This window comes from Abrus precatorius, unplaced genomic scaffold (genome assembly GCF_003935025.1).
Source record: "Abrus precatorius isolate BTA unplaced genomic scaffold, Abrus_2018 Scaffold2, whole genome shotgun sequence".
NCBI lineage: Eukaryota > Viridiplantae > Streptophyta > Magnoliopsida > Fabales > Fabaceae > Abrus > Abrus precatorius.
Genome location: NW_020874362.1, coordinates 29,801,072 through 29,825,346, shown reverse-complemented (window position 1 = coordinate 29,825,346; position 24,275 = coordinate 29,801,072). Strand labels below are relative to the sequence as shown.

General features: G+C 31.1%; 1 protein-coding gene and 1 pseudogene across 4 annotated transcripts; one reads left to right on the top strand and one right to left on the bottom strand.

The window, feature by feature from the left end:
* Positions 1–2,682: 2,682 nt before the first annotated feature.
* Positions 2,683–4,521, top strand: LOC113859791 (annotated as a pseudogene).
* A 9,771-nt stretch (positions 4,522–14,292) lies between these two features.
* On the bottom strand, positions 14,293–22,481 carry LOC113857394. Of its 4 annotated transcripts, none has more exons than XM_027489223.1 (4): positions 22,115–22,481; positions 18,376–18,602; positions 17,396–18,215; positions 14,293–17,048 (listed from the first exon to the last, which is right to left on the bottom strand). In XM_027489223.1, exons 2-4 carry the CDS (start codon positions 18,598–18,600, stop codon positions 14,830–14,832), a joined length of 3,264 nt encoding a protein of 1,087 aa, XP_027345024.1. In that variant the 5' UTR covers positions 18,601–18,602; positions 22,115–22,481; the 3' UTR covers positions 14,293–14,829. The 4 variants fall into 4 exon arrangements, with proteins under 4 accessions (XP_027345024.1, XP_027345026.1, XP_027345027.1 ...); XM_027489225.1 differs by having other exon boundaries at positions 14,300–17,048; positions 18,376–18,676; positions 22,115–22,425; XM_027489226.1 differs by lacking the exon at positions 22,115–22,481 and adding an exon at positions 19,931–20,206 and having other exon boundaries at positions 14,300–17,048.
* Positions 22,482–24,275: the final 1,794 nt, after the last annotated feature.

Sequence of the window (24,275 nt, the reverse complement as noted above, 5' to 3'; positions counted from 1 at the left end):
CAGCTATACGATATATTTGGTTTTTTTTTTTTTCTTGTAATGTTTGATTGTCCATATTAATATGTTCTTGTGCAAGTTGTAATTAATTTGGTTGCTGTTAGTAGCTATAATTCTAGCTATCTAATCTAGATCTCTTGGGAGCACTTATTTCAGGCTGTGGAACTGCATATTTATGGTGTATGTATTTATCAATTTTAGACTAAAGTTGGTTTTCTTTGTTCTTTTTGGTGTTTGCTAACAGTAGACTACATTTGAAATGAGAATGCTTAAGTAAAAATTGCTGTTCTTAGCATTTTTCCATGCTATACCTTTTTATGATTTCATCACGTAGTTATTAGGCTGCATATACTTTATAAAACTATAAAAGATTTTTACCTGAATGTTGCGATTCATATTTTGGTATTTTCATATTTCTTTTTCATTTTTTGCTTGGATTCTGGGATTAAAGAGTTGGAAGGAACAACTCGTTGGGAGTGTGGATGTGAACAATTCTACAGGTGATTGTTATTTTCTTTCTACATCTTCTTGCACCCCTTTGAAAAAGAAAAATGAAATTAACAGCAGATGTGAACACTACTCATATTTATTATACGTTTCTTTCAACTTGGCTTTTCCTTCTTCAAATCATTACTGAAAGTCTCCATTCCTATAGATAATCTATAAAACAATGTACTAAGTTGATTTGAATAAAAGCTAAGCTAGAAACCTTTCATTTCTCTAATGAATATGATCATTTACCACAATAAACTACAAATTAATCTTTCTAAAGTGATAAAGATCACTTTTAAATTTGATAGTTGTCGCCTAAGATATAAGCAATTGAGTAGATTGATTATGTATAGAATTTTAGACAGACCAGGTCTGATTCTTTTTGCATTGTGATCAATTTGCAATCTCAAAAATTATGAAACTGGACAGTTTGAAACTACACCTTGTTACCTTTCAAACCCCTTTAGTTTCACTTAAAAATGGTTTTTCTAGATCTACTTATGTGCATTTTCATTCAACTAATTTATGTGAGATTTTATGACAGCATAAGCAAATTTGTTAGGTAACTAGGAGCAGCATATTTGAGTAACAGTTCTAAATTTTTATAATCTTTTGAAAATCATTATGGCCCTTTATCTAATTATTCTTGATTTTCTACTTCAATTCATTTTTTCTATTGTCCTTGTTTTATTGTGCTTGATTAAAACTCTAAACCTTGTTAATTGCTTTGTTTATAGGACCATGATAACTTCAATCTCCAAGAAGGAAAAGGAAACAACTTGGATTCTAATCACTCTTTTATTTGGGTTTAACTAAGAAGAGTGGGAAGGGAGAATTTTCTAGTTCTCTTAAAAGGTTAGAGTTAGAGTTATATTTTATGTATGGCATGTTGGTGTGGAGTTTGACATATTTGTGTTGTTTTTAGTGTGAGTGATTAAGTTTTGCTTTCTACTTTGATTTTAAATGAGTGAAATCTTACCGTTCCATCCTAAATTCAATAGTGAACAAATATTTGCATTCAATCTTGGACAATTTGGAAACTTTTTTCACTCATCGGTAAATAGTTGCTGTAAATGTAGTATATTATAGTTGATAAAATTCTGTGTGTGTCAATTTAGTCTATAAAAATAATGAAAAAAAATTGTTTATAAAATTATTAAAAAAATCATTCATTTTAATCTATAAAATAGTAGCATCATTTAATTTAGTTTTTAAAATTATGATAAATTTTTTATTTTATGATAAAATTATTTTAGTATCGTTCCAAAATTTTACATGCAAAACTATTGATTTCTTAATTACTAGCATATAAGATTGTTACTTTTTTATCCATTGGAAAAATTATTTTATAATTTTAAGAATTAAATTAAATTGTGCTTGTAATTTAAAAACTAAAATAATTGATTTATTATACTTTTAAACTTTGAAAGTTAGTTTTTAAAGAGAAAACGAAAAATTATATAATAATTATTTTTTTAGTAGCTTTTAAATTATAGGAAGAGAGGTTTATAACACTTTTAATCACGTTTTGAAGTTCTTTTTATTTAAAAAGTTTTATATTAAATTTCATTTTTTTTCTTTTTTTTCTCTTCTTTTACCTTTTAAAATATTTCATTATTTCTTCTTCTAAACTTTTAAACAAATGTCAACTAAAATCACTTTTTCATAATTTTAAAGATTATATATATATATATATATATATATATATATATATATAATTTTATGAACTAAAATAGTTGATTTGATATTTAAGAACTGAAGTTACTTATCTTTTAATTTTAAAGAATAAAATAATTTATTTATAATAGTTTTAAAAATTAATTTGATATATACTTATAATTTCAATAACTAAAATAATTAATCATAATTTTTTAAATTAAAATATTAAATTTAATATTTTAAAAATTAAATTAAAATATAATTTTTTTTCTGTCTTAGTAAAAACAGCACTCGTAGAAATTGCTCTTTAACAAAAATTGTTAAAATTTAGTTTATAATATTTTAAAAATATTTAAAATTAGTATTTACTTCGATTAGGTGGATAAATGAGAACTGAAAATCTCTCTCGCAAACTGGAAAGCTAATCACTTTCACCCAAAATGTTCAGTAACCCCAACGTTCCGATACGACATCGTAACCGTAACTGTAAATCTCTTTCAATCCAACACGATTCCATTCTTGCGTTCTATTTCCATGGCTAGATCTTTTCTTGATGGAGAAGATATAGTATGCAAGGAGTTGGTGAGGGAGTTTCTGATGTTTTGAGGATTCACAAACACTCTCGAAGTTTATGAAGCCGAATTGAGCACCGATATCGGTAAAGGATTCGAGGTTGACAAGATTTTTAACCTAATATTTTATGTCTACGTTCCAAGGTTTCAGACTGATAAGTTGGTTGCTCTGCTCGGTTTCTTCAAATGCTACATCTCTTCTTCCGAAACGCCACTCATTTCCTTACTCTCTAAGTTGGGGACTTCTCTTCTATGCTTCTACTTCTCTACGTTGTTCACACCTTGCGATGGAACCGTATCGACAAAGTTGTTGGGTGTTTTGCATTCAATGGCACTAACATGCTGCATAGGTCTCACTGGTTTGGGGTGTCTCGTTTCGTTTCTCGTTGTTTTTTCTAATGAACTTGATCGGTGAGATTACTGTACAGAATGAGATGTTGTGTTGTGTTGCAGCGATTCCTTATATCAAGAATCTCTACTTGGATCTAGAATTTCAAATCTTTTTCTCCAGGGGATGGTACCAAGTCTTACATCTTTCTACTAGAAACTTCTTTAGTGAGGTCTTCATGGTACTCACATCCTTTACAAAAAGAATGATTATGTATATAGTTTAGGAGAGAGAATCAATGTCAGTTGCTCCACCCAATCCTAAGTAACTATGATTTTGCCACAAAGTTTGTCACACAAAATTGGGAGCCTCTGCATTGGAAAAGACTAGTGATGGTGTTTTGGCCACTACCAAAAATGGTTTTAAAGAACTTAGCTTTGGTGGATTGTGAAACCAATATATGAGACACAAAGTGCAAAATAACATTATTTTAAACCAATATAATACATCTTTCTTCCCATAATTTACTGTTAATTACGTTATTTTATACCAAAATAACATTATTTTCGTGTGGTTAAAGATACACAATTAAAACATTTAGTGTTATTGTGTGATTTTAATACATTAAATCTTATAATTTTAATAAAATTTTACAATACATAAATTTTTATTTGTGTTTTTATGTGCATACTAAAAAAATCATAAAAATAATTAAATCTTATTGCATAACCTCAAACTTCAGTGCATGGAGAATTTTATTGTAATAAGGAATGACATAAACAGAAATGAAAAAGTAGAAAGGAGTTAAGCATTGGGTAAGTGAAGGGTCCTACCAGTCAAAACTATCATTAATTTCAGTGGGCATTTCCACTAACAACCCAATGAATCACAGAACTAAACCATAACCCCATAAATGCCAAAACAAAACAACATGAGAGCCATATTGTGTGTGAACACAATCTACATATTCCATAAACCAAATCAAGCATCAAGATACAAGATCAATTTTGGAAAAAAAAATGTGATAAAAATGTGAAACTACAAGAATGAAAGAGAGTATTAATTGCACCGACATGGTAGGAGGATATAAGGAAATTACAGTGTGGAAAAGCCAAATGAAACTTTGTTTCTGAATTAGAAATTAAGTTGCATATCTAAATTGATTACTTAAAAAAAATCTAAAAGTACATTTTAAATCAGTTATATTTTGAACTGATTTAAAGATATCTTTTTTTGTTACCCTATGCTCCTTATCACATGAACTGAAGCCCATGTTTTGGAGGATTTTATCTTTTCTTTACTTGATGCAGTAGATTATGGGAAGAATACTGTATTCATAATGTATGTATGTATGTATTATTATTATTTCTTTAGGGCATGCCAGCAGCACCCAACATGAAAACCCAATCCAGGAATGAAGTAAAAACAAGAAGCAGAATTTTGGCGATGAAGATGAAAAGGAGGAAGGCTTAAACCTAAAAATTGGTTCTCACAATCTCTTTAAAAAGGGAAGATTCATATCCTCTCTGTTTCCCTTGATTCTATCAAGCTGTTGCATTGGAGAGATACTTTTAAATCAATTCAGCATTGTTCTTAAAAGTGAATTATGTGATTTATATTTACTTACTAAGTGCACAATCATTTTTGTCCACTTTGCCATCGGTTGAAGTAATTTATAGCTTCATAAAAGTAGTGTTCACTTCTGCAGTAGACTTATAAATCCCCATCATTCACATTGATAATATTAAATAATATTTTTTAATAAAAATTATCTACTAATATTTTATTGTGTGTCCAATGACGCATTATAAAAACCCTTTTTTTCTTAATTGTAATAATCATTTATCAATATTACCATGTATAAATATTAATGAAAAATCAGTAATTTCGCCTTGCAAATATTTGTGACTTTATGTTTTATGTATATATATATAGAGAGAGAATAATTTTCTCACACTGGTATAAGTCTAAAAAATTTTATATTTAATTTCAACCTTTTATTTAACTTACATCTAATAGTCAGTGAAGTAATAAATTATAACTCATTAAATGTAAGTTAAATGAAATATTCAGATTAAGTATAAGAGTTTTTAGACTTACACTAATGTGAAAAGATCATGTCCTTATATATATAATTTTCTAATATTAATTATTCACATTTAGGCTATTTAATTTTTTTAATTGTTTAAATTAAGTTTCATATCCTAAAAAATTGCAATAAAAGAAAGTGAGAAAAAAGAAAAGAGAAAAAGGAATTGAGTTTCTTACACATTAGCATAGCAAGCTATTATCTTAGCGGTAGAGTGCGTTCCTCATGATTGCATTCTTGTGTTTGGATTGTGTGGACTCTTGACTATGTTTTTCCATGTCTAACTCTAAGAAGTGGATCATCAAAGGCACTTTGGCATGACATATTTCTCATGTTTGAATTAGGGCTAGGGTATGAAACGAAGTTTCCTGTAAAAATGTTCTATTTTTTAAAACTTTATAAAAATTCACGTATCGTAATTTTTGTTTTATATAAAATAAATAACATTTTGTAAAAAAATCTAATGAAAGTTAAAATCTTAAAAATTAAAATGATCCATCATTATTTTGAAAAATAAAGAATTTTGATAGATTTCATGTTCAAGTTTTCTTTCTATTATAGACCAATTTGCTCTTAGGCAGGTAAATGTACGAGGACCACAAGTTTTTCTTGTTCTATGGATATTCAGATAGAGGTTTTATCTGATATGGTCAATGTAAAGTTCTTCACATAAACTAGTTAATATTTATCGTTAGATATATTTATATAAAATTGAACGGTGAAGATAAGGTCTTTTTAAAGATTGCAATTTAATCTTTGTATAAAAGGGTATTTATAATTTTTTGCAAAATCACTCCTTATATTAGATAATAGGAATAAAATAGAAAATGGCTAATTTAATATGTTAGCTTGTTATCTTTCTGTTATTACTAATTAGTTGTATTGTTAGCTTTCTTTCGATTACTGTTACTAATAGTTTATTAGAGGCTTCCTATATAAAGTTCTCTCCCTGTAAACATAAAATTATTCCAATATAAATTCCTTTATGGTATCAGAGAACTCCTTGGGAGGGCTCTGTCACGATCATCTTCTTCCGCTAGCATTCATCTCTGTTTCTTATCATGGCTGCACTTGAAAAATCAATCAAAGAAAATGTTTCATCCAAAGATGAAGATCAATCACAAAACCCTACGAGTCCGTATTATCTCCATCCAGGAGAAAACCCAGCCTCCATTATCTCTGACCCTCAGCTCAATGGAGTCAATTATCATTCGTGGAGCAAGAACTTCAAGAGAGCGTTACTATCGAAGAATAAATACAAATTTATCGATGGATTTATCAAGGAACCCGACAAGAAAGATCCACTTTGGGACGCTTGGGAAAGATGCAACAATACTGTCGTATCTTGGATTATCAAGACTCTCCCACCAGAAATTGCACAAAGCGTTATATACATAGATAATGCCCAAGAACTGTGGGAGGACCTCAAAGATCGCTTTTCGAAGGGAGACCATTTCAGAGTTTCTGATCTTCTGCAGGATCTTCATTCTATCAGACAAGGGGATCGAGGAATTTCTACATACTACACTGATCTAAAAACTTTATGGGAGGAATTGGAGGTTTTGAGACCTCTTCCATCTTGCACCTGTTCTATAAAATGCTCATGTGATCTCATGAAGACAGTGAAGAAGTATAGGGATTATGAATATGTGATATGTTTCTTGAAGGGACTAAACGATCAATACAGTCATGTAAGAAACCAAATCCTCATGATGGAAGAGCTTCCATCAATAAAGAAAGCTTTCCCATTACTGATACAGCAAGAAAGGCAACACGTAGGAGCAATGGAGTCAAGAGTTCTTGCCACTGCCATAGATTAGAATTTTGGCTGGAGAGGTTCTTCAACAGGCAGAGGAGGAAATCAAGGTAGTCGAGGGAGAGGTCGATCAAATTCAAGAGGAGTGAATGGAGGAAATATCAAGATGTGCAGTTTCTGTGGGAAGGAAAGGCACACAGTGGAAACGTGCTACTTCAAGCATGGTATTCCACCAAACTTCAAGTTCAAGAACAGATCTACTAACCCTTCTGTTAATTCCTTAACCTCTGAGCAAAACAACAATAGTTAAGAATCTATTGGCCAAAGCAATGAGTAATATGATATTCTCAGAAATCTCACACCAGAACACTATGCACAGATCATTGAAATGGTCAAGAAGACTGACATTCAAGGTCAAACGCACACCATTAACCAGGTTTCTCATAATACTCAAAATAGGGATCACACCTATCAACAAAAGCTAGGTAATCTTCTTGACCCCAGTGTTTGGATCTTAGACACTGGGGCCACCGATCATGTGTCAAATTCCTTGAATAATTATGTTACCTATCATTTCATAGAACCTATTCAAGTCAGTCTTCCTAATGGTGTTGTTACACATGCTTATTTCTCTAGAACTGTTTCTTTCACTAATGATTTTTATTTGAACAATGTTCTTTACATTCCAGAATTTCAATTCAACCTCATCTCTGTTAAGAAAATCACTGATACATTAAATTGCGTTTTAATTTTTGCCAAATTCTCTTGTGTCATACAGGATATGACTTCTTCGAGGATGATTGGTCTAGCTAAAGTAAACAAGAATTTATACATACTGCAAGAACCAAATAAGCCTGTTGTACCTACTATTTCTGCTGTTAATTCTTTTGATAATAATGTACTCAATAAACATACTAGTTTTGATTTGTGGCACTTTAGGTTAGGCCACCCTTCTACTAAGGTTTTACATCATGTATGTCAACAATTTCCTTATGTACATTCTGACTCTACCATGATATGTGACTATTGCCATTTAGCAAAACAATCTAAATTGCCTTTTCCCTGTTAGTAACACTAAAACTGTTGCTTGCTTTGATCTCATACACATGGACATTTGGGGTCCCATATCTGTTACATCAATGCATGGTCATAGATACTTCCTCACTGTCATTGATGACTACTCTAGACATGTCTGGATTTTCCTCATGAAATCCAAACTTGAAACTAGAAATTTAATTGATGAATTCATTAATTTTGTTTACACTCAATTTGGTAAGAAAATTAAATGTATAAGGAGTGATAATGGGGCTGAATTTGTCATGCACCCTGCCTTTTCTAAATATGGAATAATTCATCAAACATCTTGCGTTGAAACTCCACAACAGAATTCTGTTGTGGAGAGGAAACATAGACATATATTTAACATTACGAGAGCTTTGTTATTTCATTCTCATATGCCTAAAATTTTCTGGAGTTTTGCTGTTATGCATGCTGTCCACTTGATCAACAAACTTCCTTCTCCTGTTCTACATGGTAAATGCCCTTTCCAAATCTTACATAATGAATTGCCCACTTTATTAAATTTAAAGGTTTTTGGCAGTTTATGTTATGTTTCCACCTTAACTCAAAATAGGAATAAGCTTGATCCTAGGGCCAAAAAGTGTATTTTTTTTGGATTTAAAAATGGGACCAAGGGTTACATTGTCATGGATATCAATACTAGGCAAATTTTTGTTAGTAGAAATGTGATTTTTTATGAGAACATTTTTCCTTTTAAACCACACACTTCTGACACTACTGTTAAACTCACCGAGACTCCCTCCTTTATTTTTCAAATAGATGATCCTAATATTCCTTCCACACATGTTTCTTTTTCTGATTCTATTACTGCTTATAATCTGCCACCTGTCAATGCTGATGAACAACAAGTCAGGAGATCCACTAGAGTTCGGAACCCACCTGCTTACCTATTGGATTATCATTGTAGTCTTCACACTACTAGTTTTGCTAACAACAATTCAGTCAAATATCCCCTGTAATCTGTCCTTTCTTATGGTTCCCTCAATCAGAAACATCTCAATTATATTCTCTCTATTTCCACTCATTCTGAACCAACTTCATATCAACAAGCTGTCAAGGATGAAAAGTGGATCGAGGCTATGCAGAATGAACTCCAAGCTTTGGCTGAGAATAAGACTTGGTCCATTGTTTCCCTTCCTCCTGGCAAATCTCCTATTCGTTCAAAATGGGTATATAAAGTAAAGTATAGGTTTGATGGTTCTATTGAGAGACATAAGGCCAGATTAGTGGCAAAAGGCTACACGCAAATAGAAGGCTTAGACTACTTTGATACTTTTGCACCTGTGGCTAAATTAGGAACAATTAGACTTCTTTTGGCTATAGCGTCTTCCCAAAACTGGCATTTACACCAATTAGACATAAATAATGCCTTCTTACATGGTGATTTAGATGAATATATATACATGGAAATACCACAAGGTCTCACTTCTCCTACTCCTAATTCTGTTTGCAAACTTCACAAATCTCTCTATGGCTTGAAACAAGCCAGTAGGCAATGGTTTGCCAAGCTGTCTTCTTATTTACACAACCTTGGTTATCATTAATCTTTTCATGATCACTCTCTTTTTACTAAATCCACCAACGATCATTTTACTGCTATTTTAGTATATGTTGATGACTTAATTTTAGCTGGAAATGACACTTCTGAAATTCAATTGGTTAAACACAAATTAGACACTCAATTCAAAATTAAAGACTTAGGTTCCCTAAAATATTTCCTTGGGTTAGAGGTTGCAAGATCTCATCTTGGCATCACTCTGTCTCAGAGGAAATATGTTTTCGATCTCCTTGCTGACACTGGTTATCTTGCAGCCAAGCCTGCTCCTACTCCTATGGTCAAGCCACATAAGGTCAAAACAGCTGATAAAGAACCTTATCAAGATGCTGCAGGGTATAGGAGACTCATTGGAAAGCTTCTCTACTTAACTACAACCAGACCTGACATTTCTTTTGCTGTCCAGCAGCTTAGTCAGTTCATGTCTTCCCCTACAAACTTTCATCATAAGTCAGCAGTAAGAGTTCTGAGATATCTCAAAGGAGCACTAGGACAAGGCCTATTCTATCCCACTTCTTCTACATTACAGCTTAAAGCATTTAGTGATTCAGATTGGGGAACTTGTTCAGAGACTCGAAGATCCATCACCGGCTACTGCATCTTCTTAGGAGACTCTCTAATTTCCTGGAAATCCAAGAAGCAATCCACTACATCCAGATCATCGTCTGAAGCTGAGTACAGGGCTCTTGCTTCCACTGTGTGTGAACTGCAATGACTGACATATATTCTGCAGGATATGAAAATTCCCTTCCTTAGTCCAGCATTATTGTATTGTGATAGTTAACCTACTCGACATATTGCATCCAATGCTATTTTTCATGAACGCACGAAACACATTGACATTGATTGTCATGTTGTTAGGGAGAAGCTTCAAGCCAAATTATTTCATCTTTTGCCTATCACTAGTTCTGAACAAACAGCTGACATCATGACTAAAGCTCTTGAGCCTTCCTCCTTCTCTTATTTGGTTTCCAAGCTGGGAGTCATTAATATTTACTCCTCAGCTTGCGGGGGAGTATTAGATAATAGGAATAAAATAGAAAATGGCTAATTTACTATGTTAGCTTGTTATCTTTCTGTTATTACTAATTAGTTGTATTGTTAGCTTTCTTTTGATTACTGTTACTAATAGTTTATTAGAGGCTTCCTATATAAAGCTCTCTCCCTATAAACATAAAATTATTCCAATATAAATTCCTTTACCTTATGTGTTGTGAAGGTAGAAAGCCAGTTTCGTAAGAGAGAGGTGAATAGGATTGAGAGTGATGAGGCAATCAAAAGTGCATTTTGGATGCAGAAGAGTGTAAACTTAAGATCCATGTTTCATCTTCCTAAACTACAAATTTCTTGTTTTTAGTTACCCAATTAATAATGTTTTTAAGCATAAGGAGTGATTTAAAAAAAACATTATCTGACACAATTTATTTAACACATTATTGATCAAAACTTATTACAAATTACTAAAAATATAAAAGAGAATAATTAATTAGAAAAGAAAATCATTTACTTTAAATAAATTTTATGAAATAATTAAGAATACATTAAAAAGAATAGAGAGTGTGTTATTAGTATTTTTCTTTTATGTTTTGTGTCTTGATGTGCTCGAGAAATGTCAATTGAACACAAGATTAGATGAATTGATTTGGTGTAAGATATCAGTGATTTTAGTGTAATTTGAGTTATTTTATGAATTTCAAATCATAATATTGATGTGTATTTTTTTTATTTGGTCTATGAGATGTATTTGTAGAGGCTAAACCTAGAGAGCTTGCTAAAAAAACTTTTACATAGTGTTGAATTTTTAGTGCATGATTGAAAATGTATTCTCGTTATATTTTTAATCAATATGAAGGCATATATATATATATATATATATATATATATATATATATTCACGTCTTAACTATTATATATCTACGTTTTCTTTATTTTTTAGTTATAACTTCTAAGTTGAATTCACTTTTAAGTCAATTATATGATATCATTGAACTCATTTAAAAACTAAATTCTTAGAAATATTATTAATTAATAGAGATATTATTGTAACCAACTACTTTACATTATTATTTCTCTTAAAAAGTTTTGTTTATTTCTCTAATTCAAAATTTAAGATAATATGTTAAATTTAAATCATTTACTTACACTCATAATCCTTCTATATTTTTATTTGTTCATTATCTATCATTAAAAAGTTTATAAAAATAGTGTTTGAACTTTTTTTTTTATTTCTATGAATTCCCATCTATTGTTGATGTATTGATTTGTAACTAAATATTTTCTTCTTCATCTTTAGAAGATCTAACTTGATCTAAATTTCTAAAAAAAAATTTCTACTTATGATAATTTATATATTCTTTTTTTACTAAAATTAGATCATATTTTGCTCAGTATTTTATTTATATCATTTCTTGCATTACGATACCTTACTTAATTTTTATCATTATTACGTACATGCAAAGTTTTAAAGCATATTCTTTAATCTCTAATCTTCTCTTGTACACTATTATTTTGTCACCATAAAACCCATTCATCCAAAATTGTCTTGATAACAACCTTGGCCTTTGTAGTCATCTCATTTATAATTTTATCACTATCTTATGCATTTCAACTACTTGATTATAAATAAGCTTCAATTTTTAAATTAAAAAACACTTAACACACTTAAATTATTAGATTTTATTCATATTTATATAAATTAACCAAAGCAAATATTTAAAGACGTTAAACAATTATCAATAATAGGTGTAAATCTAAACATATGAAAAATGATTCAAATGGAATTTTATTATTCAAAGTACCAAGAATAAAATCTTTATTAAAGACTAAATAACAATAAAAAAAAATTTATTTACCACACAAAAAATATTTGTAACTTTTCCCATGATAAAAAGCACATAATATAGAAAGGTTAATAATAATAAAGATTACATGAAGCCCATTTTCAATTATCTACTTGGTTTTTCTTCATGCGGTCAGGGTTTGGCAGTTATACCGTTTTTCTATTGTTTTAGACTAGAGATGAAATACGAAATAACGTTAGGAGAAAATAATTGGGAAAGTAAAAATTAGCATAGAAAATGTGTATAAATAAATCGTATACTGAAAGATTATATAATAACAATAAATAAATAAATAATTTAAAATTTTTTACTATAATATTTTTCCTCAATAAAAGAATATTTTTAAAATTTTATTGTTAAAAATAATTAAAAAAACAGTTCCCTAGATTTCAAAACTATAATATTTTTTAACAACAGTGGATATACAATAGTTTTAAAATTTTCAAAATTTAATATTCATACTCCAACCAAATAAGCCTTAGATTTTAGCTTTAGGATTCAAATTTAACCAAAGGCACGATGTGTACTTTTTATTATTAGTCACTTTGATTACAATTCATAATTGTTAATAATAGTATTTCAATGAAACTTAATGTTAAAAAATATTATCTTACGTGGCTCAAATTACAATGATGTATTATTAAAAAAAAATTAAATATATAATGGCAAATTTTTATACCTAACCAATCATTCTATAGAAACTTATTCTATAATTTTCTCACATAAAAAAAGAATATTGAGAATAACAATCTGAATAGAAGTTATGATCATCATTTTCAAAATGATCTAAATTGGTAATAAAATTAATATTTATCAGCCTCTTTAAAATATGACTTTTATCAATCTTAAAAGCATATACTAAGCTTCCAAGTTTTAAAAACTTTAAAATATAATATTAAATTCCAAAAAATACAAAAGTAAACTCTCATGATAATTATCGATTTTATCAAAAGTTAGTCACTTTATCCCAACTAATACGAGGTTTACTCAATTTTTGTTGCCCCTTTCTTTTTCTTTTTCACCTTCGTTGCTATCATTACTACTCTACCTATTGTTCGCCTCTGTTATATTAATTTTTGTTACTCCATCTTTTGAAATGAAGATATTAGATTTTTGGGTAAAAAAAAACATGTTCGATTATATTTATTTATTTATTATGTTTATAAATGATTTCTAATATTCAAATGAAAAAAAAAAAAAAGGAATAGTAAAAATAGAAGTTAATAGTTAGGTAACAGATTGTTTCCCCCATTTTCATAGAAAAGCAACATATTTACCCGTCACCAAGAAAATAAATTAACAAAACATGACCCAATTTCACTTTCCTAAAGTTGAACAATACCCATGAATATATTTTAAAAAACTTTGTATTAAATATAGAAACATTAACTCCTAAGTTTTCTTTCTTAAAACTGATTTTACAAACCTTAAATTAAACACTCTTAAAGTTAAATATTTGTCCATTTGCTTTGGAGAATAACAGTTAAAGTTGCTGGATTTTGATAGGTTAAGGTGTGTATAAAATGAAAAGTTGATGGTAGAATAGAGGATCGATGTCACCATCGAGCAGCTTTGGACCTTATCAAATGAACAAGCTCGTTCTTCAAGATTTTCATGCCACACTCCTGATGGCATGCTTCACAGGATGGAGATACCTTGGTCTACCTAACTCGCTGTTGCACTTCAATAATTTCACGCGTACGGACATCATGCAGATCAATGACTTTGAGAAAGAAAAAAAAAATCTGAAATATGCATGGTGTATGATCAATACTCAAATTAATAGTTGACATAAAAGATTGTGAAAGCTGTGTTAGAAATGCACTTGTTCATAAAACTCGTTTTTATACATATTAACTATTGATTTGAACACATATAATAAGGTGAATCTACATAAGAGTTACTCCTATAACAAGGGGAATTGCAATTTAATAGAAAATTTATTTATACTCAACATCTATGCTTCCTTACTAGTTACATAAAAGTCTCTGAATTCACTACTGAAGAACTTTGATTAAGGAGAACAATCTCACGATACATATCCATATAAAAAAAACATCTCTACAATGTCATAAGCTAAAATTCCTATTTGATGTAGGTCCAATTCATTCAAGCATGCAGCCTAAAATGTAGTGTTTCAAGCATGCAGCCTAATATGTAGTGTAACGAAAAAATCACTAGTAAATGCAGGACTGAGCACACGCTGGTATACATCTCCCCTCAACAGTTCTTAAAGAGATAACCAAGAAGAAATCATGCCACATTATTTAAGAATAATACAAGATGGTATCACAAGACTGACTGAAAATCAAGTATATACCCAAATACGGGTTTGAAGAAATGTACAAGAGAAATTCCTGTGCTTGAGATAGAACATCATGTGTTCCATCAATAAGGAAATGAACCTGCATAGTTTACCCTCTATAAATTCTCACCTATAAATTTTAGCCTCTTACAGTGATCAGATTAACCGGATTGATGGAGGACTACCTGCCGGGCACCTCTGTCCACGGGGCCTTCTGGTTGTCTTGCCCCATCCCGTTAGGCTTCTATCTTCCAATCCCACTTCAATGTTATTAAGCTGCTGAATGAGTGGGGTACATGTTTCAATGGTTGCCAACAGATGAGGGGGAGGAGGTGGAAGTGGAGAAGGGATAACTTGTGGCTGTGATCGCCGCCTACCCCTGCCACGCCCATTCCTAGAAGAGTTTCTCCTGTTTAATCCTGTATGCCATGCATGACCTGTTGCTCTCATGAGCCCTCCAAACGTCTGAAGATCTTCTGTTACTTCGTGCCTTGATAAAGATGTAAGACCAGGAAGGATGTCCCTTTGGAAGTCCCTCCTTTGCCTCCCTCTCCTAGCTGGTCCCCTTCGTGTCCGAGTAGGTAAAGAGGTTGTTCCAGTTTCTCCCACTTTGAAGTTTTCTGGAACAAGCGGCTTGGGCATGTAGTCTTCTTCTGTGGTCTCTGTCAGCTTCAATGTCATGGACTCAAAGTAGTCCATTCCTTCTGGGGTAGTTTCCTCATTATCCTCACCATCTTTTTCCCTTGAATTATCAGCCTTTCTCTGCAGATTATCCAAACACGAGGAAACAATATCGACAAACCAACTTAGTGGGTCCACTGCCGGGCTTTCTGATGGACTGCTGATCGCATCATCCCCTTGATCGCAGCAAGATGACAAGACAACAATCGCTTCTGCTGCATACCTCATAAGTTCATCCTGCTGTGTTTCAACAGTGTCTTGTGGGCTTAATGGTGATGCTAAAGGAGTTTCAAGCTGATTTTCTTTGACAACGGCATCCTCCTCTGTCTCAGGAACAGCAGGGGCTTCAAGATCTATTTCTGCCTTCCTTTTAAAGTTGGTAGCTGGAATAGTTGTCAGAAATACTTCATCCTCACTCATACTCAAGTTCAGATCAATATAATTCATGGGGTTTGCTTCTGTTGTCGATAATCCTTTCTTACAAACAATAATTTCTGTCTCAGCTCCTCTGTCCAACTCAGGAACAGAAGCATCACAAGGCAAGTTAATATCAAGTATTGGGTTTTTGCGATTATTTTCCACTAATTCTACATCAGATGGAATAGGAACTGACACAGAGGGAGATGTGAGTAAAGATGATTCTGCGGCAGAAATATGAGGCATATCAAATATGGGAACACCAAGAATTTTCCTTTTACTAGAGCTCTCACTTACTTCTGTCCTCCTTGGCTCAATATTATTAGAAAACAAACCTGAAGTTACATTGTGCATAAATTTTCCATTAGACACCTTTCCAGGGTCATCTTTGTTATACAACGAAGCACTTTGGAAAACATTTAAATCTGTGGTGCTTAACCTTCCACCAGCATTTTGTGCCTCATTCTTACATGTTGTCTTGGCTTTTAGCCAAGGCAACACTGCAAGCTGCTCCTCATGCTTCTTTTCTCCATCCATGATTCCAAGACCAGACTGGGAAACTATGTTGTCAGATGAACCATTTGAAAGTAGCACATTCAAGTCAATATCTTTTTCAGACTTCATATCTTTGCAATTTGAATTGAAATTTGAACTCTTGTAGTTTGCTAAACCATTGAAGTGTTCAGGAAATTTCCTACAATCATTATGGTTGGGATAGCTAATAGAAGAGATGTTCACTGGCAGTTCCTTGGACCCGGATGTAGTCCTGAGGTAAAATTCATTCTGCCCAGATGCCTCACTTTGAAAACCTTGATTAAGCTTTGAATTGACATTTAGAGGCCAACCATCTCCCAAAATATCATTGCTTTGATGCGACTGGGAACTCCTACTCAAGGCACCAGATGCATTTAGACATGGAGATGGAGCTGTCTGTACAGATATCAACTTCTGGTTTAAGGTGCTACTTGCCATTTCCCAAGGTGAGTGAGACCAAGGCTTACCTAAATCCGAGGAAGGAGCAATTGCAAAGGGAGGCCTATGTGATGATACAACACACTCTAGAGGCTTATTATCAGAGTGTTCATGATTCCTTTCACTAATATCTAATCCACTAGCTGTCTTTTCCCTCCATAACTCAGCCTTGCTTTGATTAGTTAGATAATCAGGTGTAGGTTCATGAGCTTTACCAAGTGCATCTTGCATTGTGTGGGATGATAGAAGCGATGTCTCTTGTTTGAGAACTTGAGGCATGGGTTTCAGATTGCTTTTAGTTTGCCCTGCAATCATTAAAAACTTGATTTTATGGCACAATTTATCAGATATCATGTCAGCATTAGTATTTGTTTACTGCCAAATAATCAAAAGGGGAAGATTTGATCTAACAGAAAAAAGATCTAGAAATAAAATGTTTTTCTAAATAATTTGCAAATTCTAGTTGGAGCAAAAAATATAGAATTCACTAACACTAAAAAAAGTAGTGTATCAAAGTATGTCAACAAAATCACTGCAAAACATGCTAATTTAGCTAACATTTGTCTTCAAAATGTATTAGATGGGCAGGTGCATTTCACTGCAAAAGCAGGTTCAAAATATAAATTTGAAGTGGCTCAATAAGCAATCTAACCTGACTCTATTGATGAAATCCACTCTTGCCCACTCCTATCATTGTCTAAATATCCATTATTTTGAGCCCAACTGCCAGTGCCATGATGCGAGTTTTGTAAATCTTCCTTGTACAAATCAAAGAACTTTGACTTCTGTTTGGAAGATTGATCAGAGCATTCAGTTTCTCCTTGATTAGGATTATGGTTCAGAGGAGGAACGTATCCAACATCATTTGTATCATCCACGTGAACAGGTTCATTTAAGTCAGCCAACCCATTTCTGCTCTTTAAAGACTGCTCAGGTCGTGCAGTGTCTTCCTGGTTGACAGTCATCCCACCATTGCCACAAAAAAGATTCCCATCACCTCCCTTTTCATCTTTACAATTTCTATCAGGAAGAAATGTTGTTGTGCCACTAATCTTTTCATCACTAAGTTTTTCATTTTCCTCAGTATCCATGTATTCATCAGCAGGAAGGTGAAGGTCAAACATTTTTCTCCTCACCTTTGAGGGTCTGGACTCCAGTATCTCAACATCTTTTGAGCAACTCCCATTTGGGGAACGGAAGAGACCAGCATACTTACTGATTCCTTTATTAGAACCCAAAGGTGAATGAATGCCCTCAACACCTGAAATAGATGGTCTAACACAGGTAGAACTTCCTACTAGTGGAAAGCCAGGAATGTGCCATTTTTTACCATCTTCAGATGTTATCTGAGATGCCAAGGGACCTGTGGAAAATGTTGTCTCAACAGATATCTGATTTCTGCATAAATCTTTCATTTTAACTTCATCCATCAAATCCCTTTGTTTTTTGTATAAGCGGTGAAGTTCAAAGACCTGATTGATAATACATAATTTAAATATATCAATAGGTTCACCAATCATAGGATACATAATGAAATTAACCTCTGAAGACAGTGATTTTAAGAAAAACCTCTCACATTTCTTTTTCAACTGATTTATAAGACTTAATCCTTTAAACAGCCAAAACACATACCTGATTCTTAAATATGGCCTCATGCTCAAGCATCATCTGCTTTACAACATCCTTATCATATGCTGACCACACATCTGCAGCAGCACTGGACAGATAATTATGATAATATTGCCCATTTGCCAGTGTTTTGTCTCCATAAAATAGGGGCCAGCCACAACTGCTGGATTCCTCATTAAGATCTCTCATTGAGTAATATCCTGGCAGATTTTGAACTTTGGTTCCCATCCCTGATAATTGAACACAGTTATATGTAAATGAGTGTCCTATAACAAATTAACAAATACATAGCTTCCAATTAAACCTGTTGAAAATAGTATTAGTTAATGCACTTAGGAAATACTACCTCGTACTATTTATCTGTTCAAAAAGAGAAGATGAAATTTGTTCCTATTTATCTGTCCATGTAAGTTCAAGACAATTTAATTGTTAATTTTTAAACCTTTTGTTCATATAGGATTTCTAAGAACAATAAAAAAAGCATTTACACAAATTAAGTAGCCTAATGGTCAAGAGAGACCAACTAATATAGGGTATGTAGCAAGTTTACCGAATAACTCTAACAAAATAATTGCATTCTTTCGTCTATCTAATTTTTTTTCTCTCTGGAGAAGTATATAGGAATAGTGGTAGTGGTACGTTCATGTACCAGATGATATCATGATAAAATGCATTCAATATTCATGGGTATAAGTGTCTAGGAAGTTGCACTGAATTAATAATAGACTTGGAAATAGTCTCCACTAAGTCTACTAAGAGCCTGCATATATATGGGTGTCTTGCATAATCTATGTACCACATTTCTACTGAATAATAAATATTTCCATTCAGACTTTCTCTCTTAAAGCATGCCTCTTTCTATTTCTCTCTTCCTCCTCCTCTAAATTCAACCTGACCCAAGAATATCACAATCCATGCAATATCTTGATTTATTTTGGACACATTATTATTAAAAAGGTATGCATTTTGTTTAACTTTCCAAATATTGCATGACATCAAATACCACACATAGTCAAAAAACAATCCACACAAGCAACCAAATAATTGGATGACTCAAATCAAAATTTAATGACATAAAATATACCATGCTAGCAAAGATACTTGCACATAATAAATTTTCAGTTCTTTTACTTAATTTATCAATTAAATTTACTAGAATGATCAAAGGGATACGATTTTGACTTCTTCTCAAGTACATTGATCAGTGTATATGAATGAAAATAAATCTTCAATTTTGATATAGAATCTTCACAACTCCAGTATGGTTAGAGAGTATTTAAGAAAATTTGTAAATTTGTATTTTGCCATGAGTAGATTAACTTTATGGTAGTGCATCTTATTCAGAGAACAGAAAAAGTAAAATAGTTGAATAATGAACCAAAGAACAAGAGGCAAGCACCTCATAAGCCATGCAACTTTTGCCAGCCAGCTTCACATAGTGAAAGAAAAAGGCATTTGAAAAGTCTATCATTATAATGCCACTTTCTATGAGTCTTGCATTTCACCGTTAAGTAAAACTGCAAATTATTAGTTTCAAATGAAAATAAAAAATGCTTACTAATCACTAAAGAACCAGTGTTCTCATCATCTCCTAACTGTCACTTATTTCTCTCTAGGTCTGGAACTGGAACTCTAGCTTCCTCTCCTCAACTGATTTTATATAAGAAGTCCTTTGGTAATAATTTGTTTCCCTCTTGATTCCATCTCCTGCGCTTATTCCTATTGTTCCTCATCCAATGCATATGTAAAAATGCAAATATAATGTTTTTCCTTTTAATTCAAGATATGTGAAGTTGAGCTGACCAGTGTCATAACACCCAATTCACAAGTATGATACCACTTTAAGGCCATTAAATGCATGACAATAAAGACCTAGTACCCAAGTTATGTGAAGTACAACAAGAATCTAATGACTACTCCTTTCAACTCTATAAATTAGCTTTTGTCCTGAAAACAAATGTGGTTTACCTAAACAAATGCAGGAAAGAATCAACTCGTATTTAAAAAAGGATTTAATTACAAACAAGAATTTCCATGTGAGATTTCTAAATCAAATGCAAATGGGTACCTGCTGCTAGATTAAGCAAAGTTCACTATATCACAACAAACATGTAACGTTAATACATCAGCCAAGGTGAAAACGGTTAACCAGAAAAAATGGGTGAAAGTATTTACTGATATGTTGAGCTAGAAAGAGTATGTAAAACAAATTTGATATGATAGAGACAAGGATAAGAAGAAAGAACATACTACAACACCAAGCAACCTTGAGAACCTTAAACCATAAGACTCCTTATGGCAGGTAGAAAACATCTGTTTCTGCTCAAAAGCTTTGCGCACAACAATGTGGCTCATAGCAGTTACCATATAGGTTAACTTTTCAAAAGGCATAATTATGTTAACTACCAATTAGATTCACAACTCTTGTATTCAGAAGTATCAGCAGAATGCTGCATAACAAATATGGCAATGTCTAATTTTACCAAGATATAACATTTACTACTTCAGACTACCATAACAAGTAAAGACAATGACATCACTGTAGTAGCCAACCAATGGGATTGCCGAAGTGTTGGAAACGTATGAAACATTCAAGTCACTAAATGCACACATTTATCAATGGCAAACTATAAGTCTGCATGTTTTAGGCTTCCAAGAAAGCGTTCCGGTTTCTTGAAATAACAGACAGACTGAGTCCTGACAATTGCATTGCTTTCAATATTTCTGGGTGAGGACCAGTTACCCTAGTAAACTGCTAGAGATATAGTAAAAAGTAAAAACCCATGGACCAATTTTAATTCACAAATAAAAACATATAAAAATAGCCTCATGATATGCCAACTTGGAAATGTTTCATAACATCAAATATTGGACAAAATACCCCCAGTGCATTCCAATATTTTTTTGGTTGACAACTTTGACCAAGAATATCAGTCATCAATTCTGACAGTTGAACAAGCGAGACTTGTATGCCAGCAACTTATCAGGAATCAATTCTTTGGTCACATTTTCTAGTTCCCAATAAAATACTGACAATTAAGCTAAACACAAAGAGGTTTTTCTGTTTTTTTTTTTTTTTTTTGCATAGTTGTCAGTATCTTGATGGAACACAACAAATTTGAATACAGCTAGTCACATCATGTTTCAACATTGATCAGTACACATAACTTTATCATTGGAATGAAAAAATCTATGGAGAAGTGGAGTTGCTATAAACTAGGCATCCCAAATTCTTCCTTGATACGTGGGGAACTCAAGTTCTTTACTCCAATTTTGAGTCAGGAATGGAGGAGAAAATAAAATAACAGAAAATCTTAATTTTCTCCTCACAAAACTATGTCAGTTGTCCTCCAATGTAATTAGAGGGATACAACAGATTTCACTCTTTATACTATAGACAAAGATATTAAAAAAACACACCCAAAAGTATAAGAGGGAGAGAACCTAAATGAATGACAAGTATGAATTAGGCAGATCCTATACAACAATTAACAAACCAAAGGATATAATTGAATTTAAAATACTAACACAAAACATCTGAACATTCCAGCTACAAATAAAAAGTAAAATAAATAAATGAAAAAAAAAAAGGTCCAGCAGTTAAATTAGCCCCCAAACAATAAGAACCCAGAATTTCGTTTTCAACTTACTACAAAAAAAAAAAAACTAGTTATAAAATAATAAAAGCAAATAAAATATAATAATCAATATAGATAGAATTGAGAAAGTAATGGAAAATTACCTTAGACCCACATCCTCTTATCATCTGCTCTGAAGAATCCGCTACAAAAATGAAGTGTTTGACTCGGAACTAAAATAGAAAGCAAAAGAAAAAGGGTAGGGAAAACCAACAATTGTAGGAGAAAGAGCGAAGTGGGTGTTGCTGCAACAACATTGAAGAAGCTTAGATCATCGATTTCGATCTGCTGGGCCACTCTTGTTCCTCTTTCTCTCTCGCAGACTCACAGGGAGGGAAGAAAGAATAGAGCTTTATTTTCTTTTCCTTTTTTTAGAGAGAGAAAGAGAAAAATAAAATAAAATAAGAAATGGCAAGAGAGAGATCCCAGATAAGAAATCTTCTCACAAACAAACGACCTTCTAAGAACAGTGACATGAAATTTGTCAACATCCGGTCTCTTTTTATTCTCTGCTTTTTCTTCACTTCTCTCTCTTTTTTCTATCTTTCTTTTCCATTCTTATTTATAAATAAATAAATATAATTAATATGAGTAATGATGCCTTTATAAAAAAATCAAAGACTTTGAATTGCTGAATTATTTTATATTATTTTAATTATTATATATATATATTTAATTTTATATAATTTAAATATTTATAAAAATTATTATTTAAAATTTATTATTTATTTATATTTTAAAATATAATATATGTTAGAATAAAATAATACTAAAAAATATTTAATTTTAATTTTATAAAATTTTATATAATTGATCTACTTAACTTCAACATTATTTTTTAAATCAACAGTTAAATTGGTTAATATCACATTTTATAAAAAAGTTATTAAGTAACTTAAATATTTAAGTTTGATATTAATATCAAGACTCAATTAATATATCAATCATTTTTTATTCATATTAAATTTTTTAAAAATAATAATAATTTATTAAAATTATTATAATTAAGTTCTTATTTTATACTTTCAAACACAAATTTAAAAAATTATTCATATTTTTTTTATTTTTGTTAATTTGAGTATTAAAACTAACTTTAATCATTCAAAATTAATATTCTTTTATTTAAAAATATATTATTTATTACATTTTTATATTCTCAAAGTAATAAATGCTTTTCAGAATAAAAGTTTATCATATTTAATTAATTAAATAAATGCTAATAATATACTCTTTTTAATATACTTTTAGTTGTTAGTTAATATATATTAAAAATTATTAAATAAATATATGGATCTTACTCATAATTTAATTATTTTTATTTTTATTTTAATTATTATTTTTTATACTTTAATAAATTTTAATCAATAACTAAGAATATTATATATATATATATATATATATATATATATATATATATATATTGAATTTATGAGAATAATTAATATCATCTGTTAGATTAAATTTAACTATTCAGATTACTTTTTATAATTAAAAGTTCATGTGACTCACTGTTTTTTTTTTTCACACTCCCTCAACTATGTCTTTAGACACTTCCGTGTATTCTGACACTATTGTATGGCTTATTGCATAATCTAAGAAAGATGGTTTCTTCAAATATTGGAGTGCTAAAATATAAATAAAAGTAAGTTGAATAAGGCTCATAATACTTATCACACTATCACTATGTCTTTGCTATTTCACTTTTGCTAATACTTGACTTATAATAATTATTGGATTAGCATATTTTGACCTTATAATTGTTGTCTTTCAAATAGTGGAACTAGACTACAAGTAATGCCAAGCTGAGCAAAGGCATTCCAAAACTAAAATGTTTCTCATAGAAATGTCAAAAGAGATAGGTGAAGCAGCATATGAAAATGGTGAAGAATGGGAAAGAACACATTGCAGTTGCTTAAAAAAAATAGAAAGTGAAGCATCATGGATAATGAAAAACAAGAAAGAGAATAAAAATAGTTTTAAAAATTAATATGAATGATTAAATTTAATCTAACGAATATCATTGTTCTCATTTTTCACAATAATTAAGTGTTATCATCTATATATAAATATAAATATAAAGATATTAAAATAAATGTTGGTTTGAAATAGTAATTTTTTTGTTTGAACTATAAGTTTTTTTTTAGAAACAATTTTATTTGAGTCAAACAGAATTATTATTAGCAAACTTAAGATCACAAGTTTAAAATAATTTTTTAATAAAATTAAATGAGTAAAAATCAAACAAAATAAAATGGATAGAATAAA

Coding starts and splice junctions, on each gene's coding strand:
- LOC113857394 (XM_027489223.1), bottom strand. CDS start 18,600: ATGGGAACCAAAGTTCAAAATCTGCCAGGATATTACTCAATGAGAGAT. Junction 18,216..18,375: donor AGGCCATATTTAAGAATCAG/GTATGTGTTTTG, acceptor ATTATCAATCAG/GTCTTTGAACTTCACCGCTT. Junction 17,049..17,395: donor GATTTCATCAATAGAGTCAG/GTTAGATTGCTT, acceptor TAATGATTGCAG/GGCAAACTAAAAGCAATCTG.